The sequence below is a fragment of the Salvelinus alpinus genome, chromosome 12 (assembly GCF_045679555.1).
Source record: "Salvelinus alpinus chromosome 12, SLU_Salpinus.1, whole genome shotgun sequence".
Taxonomy (NCBI): domain Eukaryota; kingdom Metazoa; phylum Chordata; class Actinopteri; order Salmoniformes; family Salmonidae; genus Salvelinus; species Salvelinus alpinus.
The window spans coordinates 38,970,168-38,995,089 of NC_092097.1; the positions used below are offsets into that span (position 1 = coordinate 38,970,168).

Sequence of the window (24,922 nt, forward strand, 5' to 3'; positions counted from 1 at the left end):
TTAAGAGTGTTTTTTCTCATGATATGAGATGACATTAAGGCCACATGGGATGAATGAGTATAATAACCAGACTACAGAATATGATTGTCTCATGTGAATCTCTAAGTAGCGTCATCTGCTCTGAGAAACAACATTGGTTGATAAGGCACCAGGAAATGTTTGGCAACAACACAGGGGCTATTTGGTCTGAGAAGGAAACAGAAAAACAGAAGCATGAAGTCGTGCTGTGATGAGATTGGTTGCTCTCTAACCTTTGACCTCCAGTCGGACCTGGTTCTCCTCCTTGCCCAGGATGTTTCTGGCCACACAGGTGTATGTACCCTGGTCCTCAACCCGCGCACGCTTGATCTCTAGGCTCCCGTTGATGTAGACCCGGTATTGACCCCCGTCGAGACCACTGCCCTGACCATTCTTAAACCTACACACACACACACACAGAGCGGAACATATTCAGGGTAAGACACACACACACACACACACACATTCACAACTTCTACATTCTAAAATTTCAATTCAAGGGACTTTTTTGGCATGGCAAACATACAGTATGTTAACATTGCCAAAGCAAGTGAAATAGATAATAAACAAAAGTGAAATAAACTATACAAATTAACAGTAACCATTACACTCACAGAAGTTCCAAAAGAATAAAGACATTTCAAATGTCATATTATGTCTATATACAGTTGTGGCCAAAAGATTTGAGAATGATACACATATAAATTTTCACCAAGTCTGCTGCTTCAGTGTCTTTAAATATTTTTGTCAGATGTTACTATGGAATACTGAAGTATAATTACAAGCATTTCATAAGTGTCATATGCTTTCATTGACAATTTCATGAAGTTGATGCAAAGAGTCAATATTTGCAGTGTTGACCCTTCTTTTTCAAGACCTCTGCAATCCGCCCTGGCATGCTGTCAATTAACTTGTGGGCCACATCCTGACTGATTGCAGCCCATTCTTGCATAATCAGTGCTTGGAGTTTGTCAGAATTTGTGGGTTTTTGTTTGTCCACCTGCCTCTTGAGGAATGACCACAAGTTCTCAATGGGATTAAGGTCTGGGGTGTTTCCTGGCCATGGACCAAAAATATTGATGTTTTGTTCCCCGAGCCACTTACAGTGGGGCAAAAAAAGTATTTAGTCAGCCACCAATTGTGCAAGATGAGAGAGGCCTGTAATTGTATCATAGGTACACTTCAACTATGACAGACAAAATGTGAAAAAAAATCCAGAAAATCACATTGTAGGATTTTTAATGAATTTATTTGCAAATTATGGTGGAAAATAAGTATTTGGTCACCTACAAACAAGCAAGATTTCTGGCTCTCACAGACCTGTAACTTCTTCTTTAAGAGGCTCCTCTGTCCTCCACTCGTTACCTGTATTAATGGCACCTGTTTGAACTTGTTATCAGTATAAAAGACACCTGTCCACAACCTCAAACAGTCACACTCCAAACTCCACTATGGCCAAGACCAAAGAGCTGTCAAAAGACACCAGAAACAAAATTGTAGACCTGCACCAGGCTGGAAAGACTGAATCTGCAATAGGTAAGCAGCTTGGTTTGAAGAAATCAACTGTGGGAGCAATTATTAGGAAATGGAAGACATACAAGACCACTGATAATCTCCCTCGATCTGGGGCTCCACGCAAGATCTCACCCCGTGGGGTCAAAATGATCACAAGAACGGTGAGCAAAAATCCCAGAACCACACGGGGGGACCTAGTGAATGACCTGCAGAGAGCTGGGACCAAAGTAACAAAGCCTACCATCAGTAACACACTACGCCGCCAGGGACTCAAATCCTGCAGTGCCAGACGTGTCCCCCTGCTTAAGCCAGTACATGTCCAGGCCCGTCTGAAGTTTGCTAGAGAGCATTTGGATGATCCAGAAGAAGATTGGGAGAATGTCATATGGTCAGATGAAACCAAAATAGAACTTTTTGGTAAAAACTCAACTCGTCGTGTTTGGAGGACAAAGAATGCTGAGTTGCATCCAAAGAACACCATACCTACTGTGAAGCATGGGGGTGGAAACATCATGCTTTGGGGCTGTTTTTCTGCAAAGGGACCAGGACGACTGATCCGTGTAAAGGAAAGAATGAATGGGGCCATGTATCGTGAGATTTTGAGTGAGAACCTCCTTCCATCAGCAAGGGCATTGAAGATGAAACGTGGCTGGGTCTTTCAGCATGACAATGATCCCAAACACACCGCCCGGGCAACGAAGGAGTTGCTTCGTAAGAAGCATTTCAAGGTCCTGGAGTGGCCTAGCCAGTCTCCAGATCTCAACCCCATAGAAAATCTTTGGAGGGGGTTGAAAGTCCGTGTTGCCCAGCAACAGCCCCAAAACATCACTGCTCTAGAGGAGATCTGCATGGAGGAATGGGCCGAAATACCAGCAACAGTGTGTGAAAACCTTGTGAAGACTTACAGAAAACGTTTGACCTCTGTCATTGCCAACAAAGGGTATATAACAAAGTATAGAGATAAACTTTTGTTATTGACCAAATACTTATTTTCCACCATAATTTGCAAATAAATTCATTAAAAATCCTACAATGTGATTTTCAGGATTTTCTTTTCTGATTTTGTCTGTCATAGTTGAAGTGTACCTATGATGAAAATTACAGGCCTCTCTCATCTTTTTAAGTGGGAGAACTTGCACAATTGGTGGCTGACTAAATACTTTTTTGCCCCACTGTAGTTATCACTTTGCCTTATGGCAAGGTGCTCCATCATGCTGGAAAAGGCATTGTTCGTCACCAAACTGTTCCTGGATGGTTGGGAGAAGTTGCTCTCGGAGGATGTGTTGGTACCATTCTTTATTCATGGCTGTGTTCTTAGGCAAAACTGTGAGTGAGCCCACTCCCTTGGCTGAGAAGCAACCCCACACATGAATGGTCTCAGGATGCTTTACTGTTGGCATGACACAGGACTGATGGTAGCACTCACCTTGTCTTCTCCGGACAAGCTTTTTTCCGGATGCCCCAAACAATCGGAAAGGGGATTCATCAGAGAAAATTACTTGACCCCAATCCTCAGGAGTCCAATTTCTGTACTTTTTGCAGAATATCAGTCTGTCCCTGATGTTTATCCTGGAGAGAAGTGGCTTCTTTGCTGCCCTTCTTGACACCAGGCCATCCTCCAAAAGTCTTCGCCTCACTGTGCGTGCAGATGCACTCACACCTGCCTGCTGCCATTCCTGAGCAAGCTCTGTACTGGTGGTGCCCCGATCCCGCAGCTGAATCAACTTTAGGAGACGGTCCTGGCGCTTGCTGGACTTTCTTGGGCGCAATTGAACCGCTCTCCTTGAAGTTCTTGATGATCCGATAAATGGTTGATTTAGGTGCAATCTTACTGGCAGCAATATCCTTGCCTGTGAAGCCCTTCTTTTGCAAAGCAATGATGACGGCACGTGTTTCCTTGCAGGTAACCATGGTTGACAGAGTGATCTCCAGCCTTGTCCTCGTCACCTCGTCACACTCACACCTGTGTTAACGAGAGAATCACTGACATGATGTCAGCTGGTCCTTTTGTGGCAGGGATGAAATGCAGTGAAAATGTTTTTGGGGATTCAGTTCATTTGCATGGTAAAGAGGGACTTTGCAATTAATTGCAATTCATCTGATCACTCTTCATAACTTTCTGGAGTATATGCAAATTGCCATCATACAAACTGAGGCAGCAGACTTTGTGAAAATTAATATTTGTGTCATTCTCAAAACTTTTGGCCACGACTGTACAGTGCTGTAACGATGTGCAAATAGTTAAAGTACAAATGGGAAAATAAATAAACATAAATATGGGTTGTATTTACAATGGTGTTTGTTTTTCACTGGTCATAAATATTTCTGCTGTGATTGCACACTGTGGTATTCACCCAGTAGATATGGGAGTTTATCAAAATTGATTTGTTTTCAAAATCTTTGTGGATCTGTGTAGTCTGAGGGAAATATGTGTCTCTAATATGGTCATACATTTGGCAGGAGGTTAGAAAGTGCAGCTCAGTTTCCACCTCATTTTGTGGGCAGTGTGCACATAGCCTGTCTTCTCTTGGGAGCCTGGTCTGCCTACGGCGGCCTTTCTCAATAGCAAGGCTATGCTCACTGAGTCAAAGCTTTCCTTAAGTTTGGGTCAGTCACAGTGGTCAGGTATTCGGTCACTGTGTACTCTCTGTTTAGGGCCAAATAGCATTTTAGTTTGCTCAGTTTATTTGTTAATTCTTTCCAATGTGTCAAGTAATATATTTTTGTTTTCTCATGATTTGGATGGGTCTAATTGTGTTGCAGTCCTGGGGCTCTGTTTGAGTTTGTGAACAGAGCCCCAGGACCAGCTTGCAGAGTCTCAATTTGGTGTTTGTCCCATTTTGTGAATTCTTGGTTGGTGAGCGGACCACAACCATAAAGGGCAATGCGTTCTATAACTGATTCAAGTATTTTTAGCCAGATCCTAATTGGTATGTTGAATTGTATGTTCCTTTTGATGGCATAGAAGGACCTTCTTTCCTTGTCTCTCAGATCGTTCACAGCTTTGTGGAAGTTACCTGTGGCTCTGATGTTTAGGCCGAGGTATGTATAGTTTTTGTGTGCTCTAGGGCAACGTTGTCTAGATGGAATTCGTATTGGTGGTCCTGGCGACTGGACCTTTTTTGTCTTACTGAGATTTACTGTCAGGGCCCAAGTATTACAGAATATTTGCAGAATATCTAGGTGCTGCTGTAGGCCCTCCTTGGTTGGTGACAGAAGCACCAGATCATCAGCAAACAGTAGACATTTGACTTCAGATTCTAGTAGGGTGAGGCCAGGTACTGCAGACTGTTCTCGTGCCCACGCCAATTCGTTGAAATATATGTTGAAGAGGGTGGGGCTCAAGCTGCCTCCCTGTCTCACCTCACGGCCTCGTGGGAATTTTTTTTTTTTTTGCCAATTTTAACCGCATATTCATTGTTTGTGTACATTGATTTTATAATGTCTTGTGTTTTTCCCCCAACACCACTTTCCATCAATGTGTATAGCAGACTCTCATGCCAAATTGAGTCAAAGGCTTTTTTGAAATCAGCAAAGCATGAGAATACTTTGCCTTTGTTTTGGTTTGTTTGTTTGTCAATTAGGGTGTGCATGGTGAATACGTGGTCTGTCGTATGGTAATTTGGTAAAAAGCCAATTTGACAATTGCTCAGTATATTGTTTTCACTGAGGAAATGTACAAGTCTGCTGTTAATGATAATGCAGAGGATTTTCCCAAGGTTACTGTTGACGCATACGCCAAGGTAGTTATTGGGGTCAAATGTGTCTCCACTTTTGTGGATTGGGGTGATCAGTCCTTGGTTCCAAATATTGGGGAAGATGCCAGAGCTAAGGATGATGTTAAAGTGTTTAAGTATAGCCAATTGGAATTTGTTGTCTTTATATTTTATCATTTCATTGAGGATACCATCAACATCGCAGGCCTTTCTGGGTTGGAGGGTTTGTATTCTGTCCTGTAGTTCCTTCAATGTAATTGGAGAATCCAGTGGGTTCTGGTAGTCTTTAATAGTTGATTCTATGACTTGTATTTGATCATGTACAGTATATGTTTTTGCTGTTTGTTCTTTGTTCTTTGTTCTTTGTTGTAGGGCCAAAAATATTGGAGAAGTGGTTTACCCATACATCTCCATATATTCTCTATCTGGGTCTATCTTTACATACTCATCAGTATATGTATTTTAGGTTTTGTGTGGACCACAGGAAGAGTAGCTGTTGCACGACAGCTAATGGGGATCCAAATAAAGTAAACTCACCAACGTAGCTCAGGAAGTGGCGAGCCAAAGAAGGGACAGTCCAGGAAGGTTCTGTTGTTCTCTATCACCTTTATTAGCTGGTTCTTAGCACCAAGCATCCTGGGAGCCATGTCTAGAGAGAGAGAGAGAGAGCAAGAGAGAGAGACACAATTGACATATTTAGTCCTATTTCATTATAGCTTCATCACTCATCATCATAATCACCATCTTCATCACCACCAACACCACTCCCTCTCTTTACCCAGTATGCTGACGAAAGCGTTGGCCAGCAGGTAACCATGGTGATTGGAGGCGTTACATTGGTACACAGCGCTGCTGCCGATCTGAACAGAGTGAAAGATGATGGTGTCACCTACCACCGATCTGCTGGGGTTGGGCAGGGAGCCTGGGAGATGGGGAGAGAGGTAGAGGGCAGAGGGAGAGAAAGGGGGGAGAGAAGATAGAAGAGAAAGAATAGAGGGATATAAATGTAAATAGTGAAAACTGGTTGGCAATAGAAATGCTGATTTGAGTTTGTTTATCTTGATGGTACTCTATGTCCATTAGAACACAGCAGGGTGATGATTGATGTTGAATGGGTTGTAAAGGACTCACTATCGCTCTCCATAGGCTCTCCGTTGACCAGCCACTGGATGAGTGGTTTGGGGTTCCCATTGGCCCGACACACCAGACGACTGTTCTCATCCGGTGCTAACACCAGGTTGAACGGCTTGTCCAGCCAATAGGGAGACGCTGTTGGGTTCAAGAGATGCCGTTGGTCAGAAGGTCAACCACAAAGATCAACATACAGACACACACACGCGAGCACAAACACACAAAACACCTCCTCTGTGTATACCTTTAACCTGGACGTAGATGGAGTGTCGGATGCTTCCTATCTGATTGTTGGCCATACACATGTACTCCCCTGCGTCCTCCTCTGACACGCTGTCAATACGCAGAGTCTTATTGAAGTTGTCTAGCTTCACCTTCTGGTTCAGGTCTCCTCCCTTCTTAAACCACTTTATACTGGGGGTGGGACTGACAGAGGGATAGGGAGAGAGTGGGTGAGGGGGGAAAAGGGAAAGGGGGAGTGAGATTGGGTGTTATTTTTCTTGAGAAAGGTATGTATGTGTGTGTGTGTGTGTGTGTGTGTGTGTGTGTGCGTGCGCACGCGCAAGTGTGTGTGTGTGTGTGTGACTGCGTGGGTGTGCATGAGTATTTCAGCCACTCACACTCCGGCAGCGATACACTCCAGCTGTAGTTTTTGTCCTCTCAGCACCATCATCCTTGAGCTGTCAGTCCCCGTGGGGGAGAGGAAGTTAGGGGGGGTCTCTGCTACCTTACGACCTGGGGACAGGAGAGGGAGTTAGGGGGGTCTCTGCTACCTTACGACCTGGGGACAGGAGAGGAAGTTAAGGGGGTCTCTGCTACCTTACGACCTGGGGACAGGAGAGGAAGTTAAGGGGGTCTCTGCTACCTTACGACCTGGGGACAGGAGAGGAAGTTAGGGGGGGTCTCTGCTACCTTACGACCTGGGGACAGGAGAGGAAGTTAGGGGGGGTCTCTGCTACCTTACGACCTGGGGACAGGAGAGGAAGTTAAGGGGGTCTCTGCTACCTTACGACCTGGGGACAGGAGAGGAAGTTAAGGGGGTCTCTGCTACCTTACGACCTGGGGACAGGAGAGGAAGTTAGGGGGGGTCTCTGCTAACTTACGACCTGGGGACAGGAGAGGAAGTTAAGGGGGTCTCTGCTACCTTACGACCTGGGGACAGGAGAGGAAGTTAGGGGGGGTCTCTGCTACCTTACGACCTGGGGACAGGAGAGGAAGTTAGGGGGGGTCTCTGCTACCTTACAACCTGGGGACAGGAGAGGAAGTTAAGGGGGTCTCTGCTACCTTACGACCTGGGGACAGGAGAGGAAGTTAGGGGGGTCTCTGCTACCTTACGACCTGGGGACAGGAGAGGAAGTTAAGGGGGTCTCTGCTACCTTACGACCTGGGGACAGGAGAGGAAGTTAAGGGGGTCTCTGCTACCTTACGACCTGGGGACAGGAGAGGAAGTTAAGGGGGTCTCTGCTACCTTACGACCTGGGGACAGGAGAGGGAGTTAGGGAGGTCTCTGCTACCTTACGACCTGGGGACAGGAGAGGAAGGGTTTAACACACAAACCACCATGATCACACCCACACTAAATATTCGACACATTCACCTTCATCCAAATTCTAATCAAACACAATCATTGAGTTTATGTTTAATCCAAAACTCACTTCGGACACCATAAGTGTACAAGTGTCACGTTCTGACCTTAGTTCCTTTTTTATGTCTTTATTTTAGTTGGGTCAGAGCGTGAGTTGGGGTGGGCATTCTATGTTGTTTTTCTATGTTATGTTCTGTTGTTCTATTTCTATGTGTTTGGCCTAGTATGGTGCTCAATCAGAGGCAGGTGTCAGTCGTTGTCTCTGATTGGGAGCCATATTTAGGTAGCCTGTTTTCCTTTGTATTTTGTGGGTGGTTGTTTCCTGTGTCTGTACCATACGGGACTGTTTCGATTTTCGTTTGTTCTTTCACTTTGTTATTTTGTATTTTTGTAGTGTTCAGTTTTACATATTAAAATGGACACTTACCACGCTGCAAATTGGTCCTATATCTCTTACTCCTCGTCAGAAGAAGAGGAAAGTCGTTACAGAATCACCCACCAACCAAGGACCAAGCAGCGTGGTAAACGGCAGCAGCGAGTTCTGGAATCCTGGACATGGGAGGACATTTTGGACGGAAAAGGACCCTGGGCACAGGCTGGGGAATATCGCCGCCCCAAGGCAGAGCTGGAGGCAGCAAAAGCTGAGCGGCGGCGATATGAGGAGATAGCACGGCAGCGCGACAGGCACGAGAGGCAGCCCCAAAAATGTTTTGGGAGGGGGCACACGGGGTGTGTGGCGGAGTCAGGTTGGAGACCTGAGCCCACTCCTCGTGCTTATTGTAAGCAGCGCGTTACTGGTCAGGCACCGTGTTATGCGGTTAAACGCACGGTGTCGCCAGTACGCGCCCATAGCCCGGTGCGCTATAGGACAGCCCCCCGAAAGTGTAATGCGAGTGTGGGCATCCAGCCAGGGCGTATTGTGCCGGCTCAGCGTGTCTGGTCTCCGGTACGCCGTTTCGGTCCAGGGTATCCTGCGCCAGCTCTGCGTGCTGTGTCTCCGGGGCGCTGGGAGGGTGCAGTGCGTCCTATGCCTGCGCTCCGCTCATGCCGGGCGAATGTGGGAATTGAGCCTAAGGGAGAGGTGCGCGTAATATGCACCAGATCTCCAGTGCTCACCCACAGCCCGGTTCAACCTGTGCCTGCACTCTGGAGGGTCCTGGCTAGAGTAGTCATCCAGCCTGGGGGAGTGGTGCCAAGGCTGCTCACCAGAGCTCCTGTGCTCCCACAGCCCGGTCCTTCCGGTGCCTCCTCCAAGCACCAGGCTTCCTGTAGCTCTCCCCAGCCTGGTGGGTCCTGTGGCAGCCCCACGCACCAGGCTGTCTCTCCGTCTCCTCCCTCCAGGTTCTCTCGTCTGTCCTGAGCCGCCTGAGCCGCCCGTCTGTCCTGAGCCGCCCATCTGTCCTGAGCCGCCTGAGCCGCCCGTCTGTCCTGAGCCGCCTGTCTGTCCTGAGCCGCCCTTCAGTCAGGAGCCGCCTGAGCCGCCCTTCAGTCAGGAGCCGCCTGAGCCGCCCTTCAGTCAGGAGCCGCCCTTCAGTCAGGAGCCGCCCTTCAGTCCAGAGGCGCCCGTCAGTCCAGAGGCGCCCGTCAGTCCAGAGGCGCCCGTCAGTCCAGAGGCGCCCGTCAGTCCAGAGGCGCCCGTCAGTCCGGCGCCCTCTACTAGGGTCTCCAATCTGGAGTCGGTGGCGAGGGTCGCTACTCCTAAGGTGCCACATAAGTGAGCCGAGACTATGGTGGAGTGGGGTCCACGTCCCGCTCCAGAGCCGCCACCGCGGTAAATGCCCACCCAGACCCTCCCCTATAGGTTCAGGTTTTGCGGCCGGAGTCCGCACCTTTGGAGGGGGGGGGTACTGTCACGTTCTGACATTAGTTCCTTTTTTATGTCTTTATTTTAGTTTGGTCAGAGAGTGAGTTGGGGTGGGCATTCTATGTTGTTTTTCTATGTTTTGTTCTGTTCTATTTCTATGTGTTTGGCCTAGTATGGTTCTCAATCAGAGGCAGGTGTCAGTCGTTGTCTCTGATTGGGAGCCATATTTAGGTAGCCTGTTTTCCTTTGTGTTTTGTGGGTGGTTGTTTCCTGTGTCTGTGTTTGCACCATACGGGACTGTTTCGATTTTCGTTTGTTCATTCATTTTGTTATTTTGTATTTTTGTAGTGTTCAGTTTTACATATTAAAATGGACACTTACCACGCTGCAAATTGGTCCGATATCTCTTACTCCTCGTCAGAAGAAGAGGAAAGTCGTTACAACAAGCTCCTTATAAGGATAAGAGACAAATGAAAACAAATTGGTTTATTATGTTCATGCTTCTATGTCAGCATCTCCGCCAAGCAAACGGATTAAACGGTTAATCTACATCCGTAGAATGTCCTCATCCATCTCTTTATGCCGCCCCACGTAGCATTGGCTCGTTTTCCTGTTTGTTCCGCAGCCAGATCAACCTGTTAGCTGTTCCTTTGTCTGTCAACTCCCATGGAGTGCCATTTAAACCAGAGGAGAAAGAAAAACAACGTTGATCTCTGACTTTCAGTCCGCCAGAGAAAAGAGACCAGATGAAACACAGAAAACATACTGTTTCTTCATTTCTTTCCTTTCTTCTAAGGAAATCGTTTGATCTAATTGAAAGAGCATATTTTCGGGTTGCTGAGTTCAGATATTTCAGTGACATGCTTCATATAACAACACCACCGCAGGGCTTAGGCATTAGGCTGGTGATGTTAAATCACTAACGTTTTCCCCTGCCAACATTTGGATCCTTTCCAGAACCTTATGCGCTCTAAATCGGGTTCAGGGTTCGGTCATTAAAGGATTTATCCTCTTAAAGATAATGTATCAGAAATGTTGTACTGTGTCATGAAGGGAGGTTACACATAGATCAGTGGCAACACTCGTGGCTGTGAGCTGCTTATTTGTTTGTTGCGTTTTAAGGACAGAAAAGTGTGTGCTATTGGTGGGATAACTCATATATTTCATATCACAGTACTTACCCTTTACCTCAAAATTGTAAATAATACACATAAATAAATACAACACTTCATCAGACAGTAAAACATATACGACAGTGAGTGAGTGTTGTGAGTGTTACAAAACTTTAAAGACCTTAAGTCGAATTAGAAGGTTAACCCACATTAAAAGGAACTAGCCTCAAGACTAATGGGGCTATAATGAACCAGGCACAATTAGCGTTAGCTAATTCTGTGATGCAGATCTGATCTGTAGGCCTATGGGATTAAATAATTTGTTAACGGTTAGCATCTCCAGTGCCCTGCAGACAGAGAGTGTGGCAGTGTTTTTAGTGACACTTGGAGAGTATCTCAGGGATTCGTACAAACACCTGGCACAGACCATACGTGTAACTGCCAAAATAATGGAAACACATGAGTAAATGAGGGATACAAAGTATATTGAAAGCAGGTGTTTCCACACAGGTGTAGTTCCTGAGTTAATTAAGCAATTAACGTCCCATCATGCTTAGGGTAATGTATAAAAATGCTGGGCAGGCCATTCTTTCGGCTACCATGGTTATGCCCCCATAGGATGATAATGCCCCCATCCACAGGGCACGAGTGGTCACTGAATTGTTTGTTGAGCATGAAAATTATGTAAACCATACGCCATGGCTGTCTCAGTCACCAGATCTCAAACCAATTGAACACTTATAGGAGATTCTGGAGAGGCGCCTGAGACAGCCTTTTCCACCACCATCAACAAAACACCAAATGATGGAGTTTCTCATGGAAGAACGGTGCCACATACTTCCAAAAGAGTTCCAGACACTTTTATGCCAAGGTGCATTGAAGCTGTTCTGGTTGGTGGTGCACTGTTAAAATTAAGTGCTTTGTAACGCCAAAACGAGTGGCAACTGAGCTGCCACCAACTTGAAGGAGACGAAACATTAACTTTGCTGGAGTATTGAAACACGTCATCCTGAGATGCTTTGAAACATTATACGGTGTGTTGTGACAGCACTTAATTAAATGTTGTACAACACCTTGCAGGAACTGGGAGCACTAACAAAAAAGGTTGAAAACACTATTATGTTTAGTAGTTCTGCCCAGTTCTGCCCAGTGCAGAATTAGATACCTTCTATTTTGGAGTCGTTTCCTCTTTCTACAGCTTCTAAACAATATGATGCTGTTTCCTCTTTCTAAAGCTTCTAAACACTATGATGATATTTCCTCTTTCTAAAGCTTCTAAACATGATGATGCTGTTTCCTCTTTCTAAAGCTTCTAAACACTATGATGATATTTCCTCATTCTAAAGCTTCTAAACACTATGATGATATTTCCTCATTCTAAAGCTTCTAAACACTATGATGCTGTTTCCTCTTTCTAAAGCTTCTAAACACTATGATTATGTTTCCTCTTTCTAAAGCTTCTAAACACTATGATGCTGTTTCCTCTTTCTAAAGCTTCTAAACACTATGATGATATTTCCTCTTTCTAAAGCTTCTAAACAATATGATGCTGTTTCCTCTTTCTAAAGCTTCTAAACAATATGATGCTGTTTCCTCTTTCTAAAGCTTCTAAACAATATAATGCTGTTTCCTCTTTCTAAAGCTTCTACACTATGATGATATTTCCTCATTCTAAAGCTTCTAAACACTATGATGCTGTTTCCTCTTTCTAAAGCTTCTAAACACTATGATGATATTTCCTCTTTCTAAAGCTTCTAAACACTATGATAATGTTTCCTCTTTCTAAAGCTTCTAAACACTATGATGATATTTCCTCTTTCTAAAGCTTCTAAACACTATGATGATGTTTCCTCTTTCTAAAGCTCCTAAACACTATGGTGATATTTCCTCTTTCTAAAGCTTCTAAACACTATGATGATGTTTCCTCTTTCTAAAGCTTCTAAACACTATGATGATGTTTCCTCTTTCTAAAGCTTCTAAACACTATGATGATGTTTCCTCCTTCTAAAGCTTCTAAACACTATGATGATATTTCCTCTTTCTAAAGCTTCTAAACATGATGATGATGTTTCCTCTTTCTAAAGCTTCTAAACACTATGATGCTGTTTCCTCTTTCTAAAGCTCCTAAACACTATGATGCTGTTTCCTCTTTCTAAAGCTTCTAAACACTATGATGATATTTCCTTTTTCTAAAGCTCCTAAACACTATGATGCTGTTTCCTCTTTCTAAAGCTTCTAAACACTATGATGCTGTTTCCTCTTTCTAAAGCTTCTAAACACTATGATGATATTTCCTCTTTCTAAAGCTTCTAAACACTATGATGATGTTTCCTCTTTCTAAAGCTTCTAAACACTATGATGATGTTCCCTCTTTCTAAAGCTTCTAAACACTATGATGCTGTTTCCTCTTTCTAAAGCTTCTAAACACTATGATGCTGTTTCCTCTTTCTAAAGCTTCTAAACACTATGATTATGTTTCCTCTTTCTAAAGCTTCTAAACACTATGATGATATTTACTCTTTCTAAAGCTTCTAAACACTATGATGATATTTCCTCTTTCTAAAGCTTCTAAACACTATGATGCTGTTTCCTCATTCTAAAGCTTCTAAACACTATGATGATGTTTCCTCTTTCTAAAGCTTCTAAACACTATGATGCTGTTTCCTCTTTCTAGAGCTCCTAAACACTATGATGCTGTTTCCTCTTTCTAAAGCTTCTAAACACTATGATGATATTTCCTCTTTCTAAAGCTTCTAAACATGATGATGCTGTTTCCTCTTTCTAAAGCTTCTAAACACTATGATGATATTTCCTCTTACTAAAGCTTCTAAACAATATGATGCTGTTTCCTCTTTCTAAAGCTTCTAAACAATATGATGCTGTTTCCTCTTTCTAAAGCTTCTAAACAATATAATGCTGTTTCCTCTTTCTAAAGCTTCTAAACACTATGATGATATTTCCTGATTCTAAAGCTTCTAAACACTATGATGCTGTTTCCTCTTTCTAAAGCTTCTAAACACTATGATGATATTTCCTCTTTCTAAAGCTTCTAAACACTATGATGATGTTTCCTCTTTCTAAAGCTTCTAAACACTATGATGATGTTTCCTCTTTCTAAAGCTTCTAAACACTATGATGATATTTCCTCTTTCTAAAGCTTCTCAACACTATGATGATGTTTCCTCTTTCTAAAGCTTCTAAACACTATGATGATGTTTCCTCTTTCTAAAGCTTCTAAACACTATGATGATGTTTCCTCTTTCTAAAGCTTCTAAACACTATGATGATGTTTCCTCTTTCTAAAGCTTCTAAACACTATGATGATGTTTCCTCTTTCTAAAGCTTCTAAACACTATGATGATATTTCCTCTTTCTAAAGCTTCTAAACACTATGATGATGTTTCCTCTTTCTAAAGCTTCTAAACACTATGATGATGTTTCCTCTTTCTAAAGCTTCTAAACACTATGATGCTGTTTCCTCTTTCTAAAGCTCCTAAACACTATGATGCTGTTTCCTCTTTCTAAAGCTTCTAAACACTATGATGATATTTCCTCTTTCTAAAGCTTCTAAACACTATGATGATATTTCCTCTTTCTAAAGCTTCTAAACATGATGATGATGTTTCCTCTTTCTAAAGCTTCTAAACACTATGATGCTGTTTCCTCTTTCTAAAGCTCCTAAACACTATGATGATGTTTCCTCTTTCTAAAGCTTCTAAACACTGATGATATTTCCTCTTTCTAAAGCTTCTAAACACTATGGTGATATTTCCTCTTTCTAAAGCTTCTAAACACTATGATTATGTTTCCTCTTTCTAAAGCTTCTAAACACTATGATGATATTTCCTCTTTCTAAAGCTTCTAAACACTATGATGATATTTCCTCTTTCTAAAGCTTCTAAACACTATGATGATGTTTCCTCTTTCTAAAGCTTCTAAACACTATGATGCTGTTTCCTCTTTCTAAAGCTCCTAAACACTATGATGCTGTTTCCTCTTTCTAAAGCTTCTAAACACTATGATGTTGTTTCCTCTTTCTAAAGTTTCTAAACACTATGATGCTGTTTCCTCTTTCTAAAGCTTCTAAACACTATGATGCTGTTTCCTCTTTCTAAAGCTTCTAAACACTATGATGATATTGTCCTCTTTCTAAAGCTTCTAAACACTATGATGCTGTTTCCTCTTTCTAAAGCTTCTAAACACTATGATGATGTTTCCTCTTTCTAAAGCTCCTAAACACTGATGATGCTGTTTCCTCTTTCTAAAGCTTCTAAACACTATGATGCTGTTTCCTCTTTCTAAAGCTTCTAAACACTATGATGATGTTTCCTCTTTCTAAAGCTTCTAAACACTATGATGCTGTTTCCTCTTTCTAAAGCTTCTAAACAATATGATGATATTTCCTCATTCTAAAGCTTCTAAACACTATGATGCTGTTTCCTCTTTCTAAAGCTTCTAAACACTATGATGATATTTCCTCTTTCTACAGCTTCTAAACAATATGATGCTGTTTCCTCTTTCTAAAGCTTCTAAACACTATGATGATATTTCCTCATTCTAAAGCTTCTAAACACTATGATGCTGTTTCCTCTTTCTAAAGCTTCTAAACACTATGATTATGTTTACTCTTTCTAAAGCTTCTAAACACTATGATGCTGTTTCCTCTTTCTAAAGCTTCTAAACACTATGATGATATTGTCCTCTTTCTAAAGCTTCTAAACACTGATGATGCTGTTTCCTCTTTCTAAAGCTTCTAAACACTATGATGATGTTTCCTCTTTCTAAAGCTCCTAAACAATGATGATGCTGTTTCCTCTTTCTAAAGCTTCTAAACACTATGATGCTGTTTCCTCTTTCTAAAGCTTCTAAACACTATGATGATGTTTCCTCTTTCTAAAGCTTCTAAACACTATGATGCTGTTTCCTCTTTCTAAAGCTTCTAAACAATATGATGATATTTCCTCATTCTAAAGCTTCTAAACACTATGATGCTGTTTCCTCTTTCTAAAGCTTCTAAACACTATGATGATATTTCCTCTTTCTACAGCTTCTAAACAATATGATGCTGTTTCCTCTTTCTAAAGCTTCTAAACACTATGATGATATTTCCTCATTCTAAAGCTTCTAAACACTATGATGCTGTTTCCTCTTTCTAAAGCTTCTAAACACTATGATTATGTTTACTCTTTCTAAAGCTTCTAAACACTATGATGCTGTTTCCTCTTTCTAAAGCTTCTAAACACTATGATGATATTTCCTCTTTCTAAAGCTTCTAAACATGATGATGCTGTTTCCTCTTTCTAAAGCTTCTAAACACTATGATGATATTTCCTCTTTCTAAAGCTTCTAAACAATATGATGCTGTTTCCTCTTTCTAAAGCTTCTAAACAATATGATGCTGTTTCCTCTTTCTAAAGCTTCTAAACAATATAATGCTGTTTCCTCTTTCTAAAGCTTCTAAACACTATGATGATGTTTCCTGTTTCTAAAGCTTCTAAACACTATGATGATGTTTCCTCTTTCTAAAGCTTCTAAACACTATGATGATGTTTCCTCTTTCTAAAGCTTCTAAACACTATGATGATGTTTCCTCTTTCTAAAGCTTCTAAACACTATGATGATATTTCCTCTTTCTAAAGCTTCTAAACACTATGATGATATTTCCTCTTTCTAAAGCTTCTAAACATGATGATGATGTTTCCTCTTTCTAAAGCTTCTAAACACTATGATGCTGTTTCCTCTTTCTAAAGCTCCTAAACACTATGATGCTGTTTCCTCTTTCTAAAGCTTCTAAACACTATGATGCTGTTTCCTCTTTCTAAAGCTTCTAAACACTATGATTATGTTTACTCTTTCTAAAGCTTCTAAACACTATGATGCTGTTTCCTCTTTCTAAAGCTTCTAAACACTATGATGATATTTCCTCTTTCTAAAGCTTCTAAACATGATGATGCTGTTTCCTCTTTCTAAAGCTTCTAAACACTATGATGATATTTCCTCTTTCTAAAGCTTCTAAACAATATGATGCTGTTTCCTCTTTCTAAAGCTTCTAAACAATATGATGCTGTTTCCTCTTTCTAAAGCTTCTAAACAATATAATGCTGTTTCCTCTTTCTAAAGCTTCTAAACACTATGATGATATTTCCTCATTCTAAAGCTTCTAAACACTATGATGCTGTTTCCTCTTTCTAAAGCTTCTAAACACTATGATGATGTTTCCTCTTTCTAAAGCTTCTAAACACTATGATGATGTTTCCTCCTTCTAAAGCTTCTAAACACTATGATGATATTTCCTCTTTCTAAAGCTTCTAAACATGATGATGATATTTCCTCTTTCTAAAGCTTCTAAACACTATGATGATGTTTCCTCTTTCTAAAGCTTCTAAACACTATGATGATGTTCCCTCTTTCTAAAGCTTCTAAACACTATGATGCCGTTTCCTCTTTCTAAAGCTTCTAAACACTATGATGCTGTTTCCTCTTTCTAAAGCTTCTAAACATTATGATTATGTTTCCTCTTTCTAAAGCTTCAAAACACTATGATGATATTTACTCTTTCTAAAGCTTCTAAACACTATGATGATATTTCCTCTTTCTAAAGCTTCTAAACACTATGATGCTGTTTCCTCATTCTAAAGCTTCTAAACACTATGATGATGTTTCCTCTTTCTAAAGCTTCTAAACACTATGATGCTGTTTCCTCTTTCTAAAGCTCCTAAACACTATGATGCTGTTTCCTCTTTCTAAAGCTTCTAAACACTATGATGATATTTCCTCTTTCTAAAGCTTCTAAACATGATGATGCTGTTTCCTCTTTCTAAAGCTTCTAAACACTATGATGATATTTCCTCTTACTAAAGCTTCTAAACAATATGATGCTGTTTCCTCTTTCTAAAGCTTCTAAACAATATGATGCTGTTTCCTCTTTCTAAAGCTTCTAAACAATATAATGCTGTTTCCTCTTTCTAAAGCTTCTAAACACTATGATGATATTTCCTGATTCTAAAGCTTCTAAACACTATGATGCTGTTTCCTCTTTCTAAAGCTTCTAAACACTATGATGATATTTCCTCTTTCTAAAGCTTCTAAACACTATGATGATGTTTCCTCTTTCTAAAGCTTCTAAACACTATGATGATGTTTCCTCTTTCTAAAGCTTCTAAACACTATGATGATATTTCCTCTTTCTAAAGCTTCTCAACACTATGATGATGTTTCCTCTTTCTAAAGCTTCTAAACACTATGATGATGTTTCCTCTTTCTAAAGCTTCTAAACACTATGATGATGTTTCCTCTTTCTAAAGCTTCTAAACACTATGATGATGTTTCCTCTTTCTAAAGCTTCTAAACACTATGATGATGTTTCCTCTTTCTAAAGCTTCTAAACACTATGATGATATTTCCTCTTTCTAAAGCTTCTAAACACTATGATGATGTTTCCTCTTTCTAAAGCTTCTAAACACTATGATGATGTTTCCTCTTTCTAAAGCTTCTAAACACTATGATGCTGTTTCCTCTTTCTAAAGCTCCTAAACACTATGATGCTGTTTCCTCTTTCTAAAGCTTCTAAACACTATGATGATGTTTCCTCTTTCTAAAGCTTCTAAACACTATGATGATGTTTCCTCTTTCTAAAGCTTCTAAACACTATGATGATGTTTCCTCTTTCTAAAGCTTCTAAACACTATGATGATATTTCCTCTTTCTAAAGCTTCTCAACACTATGATGATGTTTCCTCTTTCTAAAGCTTCTAAACACTATGATGATGTTTCCTCTTTCTAAAGCTTCTAAACACTATGATGATGTTTCCTCTTTCTAAAGCTTCTAAACACTATGATGATGTTTCCTCTTTCTAAAGCTTCTAAACACTATGATGCTGTTTCCTCTTTCTAAAGCTTCTAAACACTATGATGCTGTTTCCTCTTTCTAAAGCTTCTAAACACTATGATGATATTTCCTCTTTCTAAAGCTTCTAAACATGATGATGCTGTTTCCTCTTTCTAAAGCTTCTAAACACTATGATGATATTTCCTCTTACTAAAGCTTCTAAACAATATGATGCTGTTTCCTCTTTCTAAAGCTTCTAAACAATATGATGCTGTTTCCTCTTTCTAAAGCTTCTAAACAATATAATGCTGTTTCCTCTTTCTAAAGCTTCTAAACACTATGATGATATTTCCTGATTCTAAAGCTTCTAAACACAATGATGCTGTTTCCTCTTTCTAAAGCTTCTAAACGCTATGATGATATTTCCTCTTTCTAAAGCTTCTAAACACTATGATGATGTTTCCTCTTTCTAAAGCTTCTAAACACTATGATGATGTTTCCTCTTTCTAAAGCTTCTAAACACTATGATGATATTTCCTCTTTCTAAAGCTTCTCAACACTATGATGATGTTTCCTCTTTCTAAAGCTTCTAAACACTATGATGATGTTTCCTCTTTCTAAAGCTTCTAAACACTATGATGATGTTTCCTCTTTCTAAAGCTTCTAAACACTATGATGATGTTTCCTCTTTCTAAAGCTTCTAAACACTATGATGATGTTTCCTCTTTCTAAAGCTTCTAGACACTATGATGATATTTTCTCTTTCTAAAGCTTCTAAACACTATGATGATGTTTCCTCTTTCTAAAGCTTCTAAACACTATGATGATGTTTCCTCTTTCTAAAGCTTCTAAACACTATGATGATGTTTCCTCTTTCTAAAGCTCCTAAACACTATGATGCTGTTTCCTCTTTCTAAAGCTTCTAAACACTATGATGATGTTTCCTCTTTCTAAAGCTTCTAAACACTATGATGATGTTTCCTCTTTCTAAAGCTTCTAAACACTATGATGATGTTTCCTCTTTCTAAAGCTTCTAAACACTATGATGATATTTCCTCTTTCTAAAGCTTCTCAACACTATGATGATGTTTCCTCTTTCTAAAGCTTCTAAACACTATGATGATGTTTCCTCTTTCTAAAGCTTCTAAACACTATGATGATGTTTCCTCTTTCTAAAGCTTCTAAACACTATGATGATGTTTCCTCTTTCTAAAGCTTCTAAACACTATGATGATGTTTCCTCTTTCTAAAGCTTCTAAACACTATGATGATATTTCCTCTTTCTAAAGCTTCTAAACACTATGATGATGTTTCCTCTTTCTAAAGCTTCTAAACACTATGATGATGTTTCCTCTTTCTAAAGCTTCTAAACACTATGATGCTGTTTCCTCTTTCTAAAGCTCCTAAACACTATGATGCTGTTTCCTCTTTCTAAAGCTTCTAAACACTATGATGATATTTCCTTTTTCTAAAGCTCCTAAACACTATGATGCTGTTTCCTCTTTCTAAAGCTTCTAAACACTATGATGATGTTTCCTCTTTCTAAAGCTTCTAAACACTATGATGCTGTTTCCTCTTTCTAAAGCTTCTAAACACTATGATGCTGTTTCCTCTTTCTAAAGCTCCTAAACACTATGATGATGTTTCCTCTTTCTAAAGCTTCTAAACACTGATGATATTTCCTCTTTCTAAAGCTTCTAAACACTATGGTGATATTTCCTCTTTCTAAAGCTTCTAAACACTATGATTATGTTTCCTCTTACTAAAGCTTCTAAACAATATGATGCTGTTTCCTCTTTCTAAAGCTTCTAAACAATATGATGCTGTTTCCTCTTTCTAAAGCTTCTAAACAATATAATGCTGTTTCCTCTTTCTAAAGCTTCTAAACACTATGATGATATTTCCTCTTTCTAAAGCTTCTAAACACTATGATGCTGTTTCCTCTTTCTAAAGCTTCTAAACACTATGATGATATTTCCTCTTTCTAAAGCTTCTAAACACTATGATGATGTTTCCTCTTTCTAAAGCTTCTAAACACTATGATGAAGTTTCCTCTTTCTAAAGCTTCTAAACACTATGATGATATTTCCTCTTTCTAAAGCTTCTCAACACTATGATGATGTTTCCTCTTTCTAAAGCTTCTAAACACTATGATGATGTTTCCTCTTTCTAAAGCTTCTAAACACTATGATGATGTTTCCTCTTTCTAAAGCTTCTAAACACTATGATGCTGTTTCCTCTTTCTAAAGCTTCTAAACACTATGATGATATTTCCTCTTTCTAAAGCTTCTAAACACTATGATGATGTTTCCTCTTTCTAAAGCTTCTAAACACTATGATGATGTTTCCTCTTTCTAAAGCTTCTAAACACTATGATGATATTTCCTCTTTCTAAAGCTTCTCAACACTATGATGATGTTTCCTCTTTCTAAAGCTTCTAAACACTATGATGATGTTTCCTCTTTCTAAAGCTTCTAAACACTATGATGCTGTTTCCTCTTTCTAAAGCTTCTAAACATTATGATGATGTTTCCTCTTTCTAAAGCTTCTAAACACTATGATGATGTTTCCTCTTTCTAAAGCTTCTAAACACTATGATGATATTTCCTTTTTCTAAACCTTCTAAACACTATGATGATGTTTCCTCTTTCTAAAGCTTCTAAACACTATGATGATGTTTCCTCTTTCTAAAGCTTCTAAACACTATGATGATATTTCCTCTTTCTAAAGCTTCTAAACACTATGATGATGTTTCCTCTTTCTAAAGCTTCTAAACACTATGATGCTGTTTCCTCTTTCTAAAGCTCCTAAACACTATGATGCTGTTTCCTCTTTCTAAAGCTTCTAAACACTATGATGATATTTCCTTTTTCTAAACCTCCTAAACACTATGATGCTGTTTCCTCTTTCTAAAGCTTCTAAACACTATGATGCTGTTTCCTCTTTCTAAAGCTTCTAAACACTATGATGATATTTCCTCTTTCTAAAGCTTCTCAACACTATGATGATGTTTCCTCTTTCTAAAGCTTCTAAACACTATGATGATGTTTCCTCTTTCTAAAGCTTCTAAACACTATGATGCTGTTTCCTCTTTCTAAAGCTTCTAAACATTATGATGATGTTTCCTCTTTCTAAAGCTTCTAAACACTATGATGATGTTTCCTCTTTCTAAAGCTTCTAAACACTATGATGATATTTCCTCTTTCTAAAGCTTCTAAACACTATGATGATGTTTCCTCTTTCTAAAGCTTCTAAACACTATGATGATGTTTCCTCTTTCTAAAGCTTCTAAACACTATGATGCTGTTTCCTCTTTCTAAAGCTCCTAAACACTATGATGCTGTTTCCTCTTTCTAAAGCTTCTAAACACTATGATGATATTTCCTTTTTCTAAACCTCCTAAACACTATGATGCTGTTTCCTCTTTCTAAAGCTTCTAAACACTATGATGCTGTTTCCTCTTTCTAAAGCTTCTAAACACTATGATGATATTTCCTCTTTCTAAAGCTTCTAAACACTATGATGATGTTTCCTCTTTCTAAAGCTTCTAAACACTATGATGATGTTTCCTCTTTCTAAAGCTTCTAAACACTATGATGATGTTTCCTCTTTCTAAAGCTTCTAAACACTATGATGATGTTTCCTCTTTCTAAAGCTTCTAAACACTATGATGATGTTTCCTCTTTCTAAAGCTTCTAAACACTATGATGATATTTCCTCTTTCTAAAGCTTCTAAACACTATGATGATGTTTCCTCTTTCTAAAGCTTCTAAACACTATGATGCTGTTTCCTCTTTCTAAAGCTCCTAAACACTATGATGCTGTTTCCTCTTTCTAAAGCTTCTAAACACTATGATGATATTTCCTTTTTCTAAACCTCCTAAACACTATGATGCTGTTTCCTCTTTCTAAAGCTTCTAAACACTATGATGCTGTTTCCTCTTTCTAAAGCTTCTAAACACTATGATGATATTTCCTCTTTCTAAAGCTTCTAAACACTATGATGATGTTTCCTCTTTCTAAAGCTTCTAAACACTATGATGATGTTTCCTCTTTCTAAAGCTTCTAAACACTATGATGATGTTCCCTCTTTCTAAAGCTTCTAAACACTATGATGCCGTTTCCTCTTTCTAAAGCTTCTAAACACTATGATGCTGTTTCCTCTTTCTAAAGCTTCTAAACACTATGATTATGTTTCCTCTTTCTAAAGCTTCTAAACACTATGATGATATTTCCTCTTTCTAAAGCTTGTAAACACTATGATGATATTTCCTCTTTCTAAAGCTTCTAAACACTATGATGATGTTTCCTCTTTCTAAAGCTTCTAAACACTATGATGATGTTTCCTCTTTCTAAAGCTTCTAAACACTATGATGCTGTTTCCTCTTTCTAAAGCTCCTAAACACTATGATGCTGTTTCCTCTTTCTAAAGCTTCTAAACACTATGATGATGTTTCCTCTTTCTAAAGTTTCTAAACACTATGATGCTGTTTCCTCTTTCTAAAGCTTCTAAACAATATGATGCTGTTTCCTCTTTCTAAAGCTTCTAAACACTATGATGCTGTTTCCTCTTTCTAAAGCTTCTAAACACTATGATGATATTTCCTCTTTCTAAAGCTTCTAAACACTATGATGATGTTTCCTGTTTCTAAAGCTTCTAAACACTATGATGATGTTTCCTCTTTCTAAAGCTTCTAAACACTATGATGATGTTTCCTCTTTCTAAAGCTTCTAAACACTATGATGATGTTTCCTCTTTCTAAAGCTTCTAAACACTATGATGATATTTCCTCTTTCTAAAGCTTCTAAACACTATGATGATATTTCCTCTTTCTAAAGCTTCTAAACATGATGATGATGTTTCCTCTTTCTAAAGCTTCTAAACACTATGATGTGTTTCTAAAGCTTCTAAACACTATGATGATATTTCCTCTTTCTAAAGCTTCTAAACATGATGATGCTGTTTCCTCTTTCTAAAGCTTCTAAACACTATGATGATATTTCCTCTTTCTAAAGCTTCTAAACAATATAATGCTGTTTCCTCTTTCTAAAGCTTCTAAACACTATGATGATATTTCCTCATTCTAAAGCTTCTAAACACTATGATGATGTTTCCTCTTTCTAAAGCTTCTAAACACTATGATGATATTTCCTCTTTCTAAAGCTTCTAAACACTATGATGATGTTTCCTGTTTCTAATGCTTCTAAACACTATGATGATGTTTCCTCTTTCTAAAGCTTCTAAACACTATGATGATGTTTCCTCTTTCTAAAGCTTCTAAACACTATGATGATGTTTCCTCTTTCTAAAGCTTCTAAACACTATGATGATATTTCCTCTTTCTAAAGCTTCTAAACACTATGATGATATTTCCTCTTTCTAAAGCTTCTAAACATGATGATGATGTTTTCTCTTTCTAAAGCTTCTAAACACTATGATGCTGTTTCCTCTTTCTAAAGCTCCTAAACACTATGATGCTGTTTCCTCTTTCTAAAGCTTCTAAACACTATGATGATATTTCCTTTTTCTAAAGCTCCTAAACACTATGATGCTGTTTCCTCTTTCTAAAGCTTCTAAACACTATGATGATGTTTCCTCTTTCTAAAGCTTCTAAACACTATGATGCTGTTTCCTCTTTCTAAAGCTTCTAAACACTATGATGCTGTTTCCTCTTTCTAAAGCTCCTAAACACTATGATGATGTTTCCTCTTTCTAAAGCTTCTAAACACTGATGATATTTCCTCTTTCTAAAGCTTCTAAACACTATGGTGATATTTCCTCTTTCTAAAGCTTCTAAACACTATGATTATGTTTCCTCTTTCTAAAGCTTCTAAACACTATGATGATATTTCCTCTTTCTAAAGCTTCTAAACACTATGATGATATTTCCTCTTTCTAAAGCTTCTAAACACTATGATGATGTTTCCTCTTTCTAAAGCTTCTAAACACTATGATGCTGTTTCCTCTTTCTAAAGCTCCTAAACACTATGATGCTGTTTCCTCTTTCTAAAGCTTCTAAACACTATGATGTTGTTTCCTCTTTCTAAAGTTTCTAAACACTATGATGCTGTTTCCTCTTTCTAAAGCTTCTAAACACTATGATGCTGTTTCCTCTTTCTAAAGCTTCTAAACACTATGATGATATTGTCTCTTTCTAAAGCTTCTAAACACTATGATGCTGTTTCCTCTTTCTAAAGCTCCTAAACACTATG

At 39.2% G+C, this 24,922-nt stretch overlaps 1 protein-coding gene across 7 annotated transcripts in view; it reads right to left on the reverse strand.

The window, feature by feature from the left end:
- Positions 1–24,922, reverse strand: part of nfasca (neurofascin homolog (chicken) a) — a 182,493-nt gene that overhangs the window by 28,613 nt on the left and 128,958 nt on the right. For all 7 annotated transcript variants that reach the window (XM_071336293.1, XM_071336292.1, XM_071336289.1 and 4 more), the window contains exons 8-13: positions 7,001–7,115; positions 6,625–6,806; positions 6,381–6,518; positions 6,028–6,171; positions 5,787–5,898; positions 252–418 (exon numbers count right to left, since the gene is read on the reverse strand). In XM_071336293.1, coding sequence (XP_071192394.1) covers positions 252–418; positions 5,787–5,898; positions 6,028–6,171; positions 6,381–6,518; positions 6,625–6,806; positions 7,001–7,115 — 858 coding nt within the window. The remainder of the gene's footprint in view (positions 1–251; positions 419–5,786; positions 5,899–6,027; positions 6,172–6,380; positions 6,519–6,624; positions 6,807–7,000; positions 7,116–24,922) is intronic.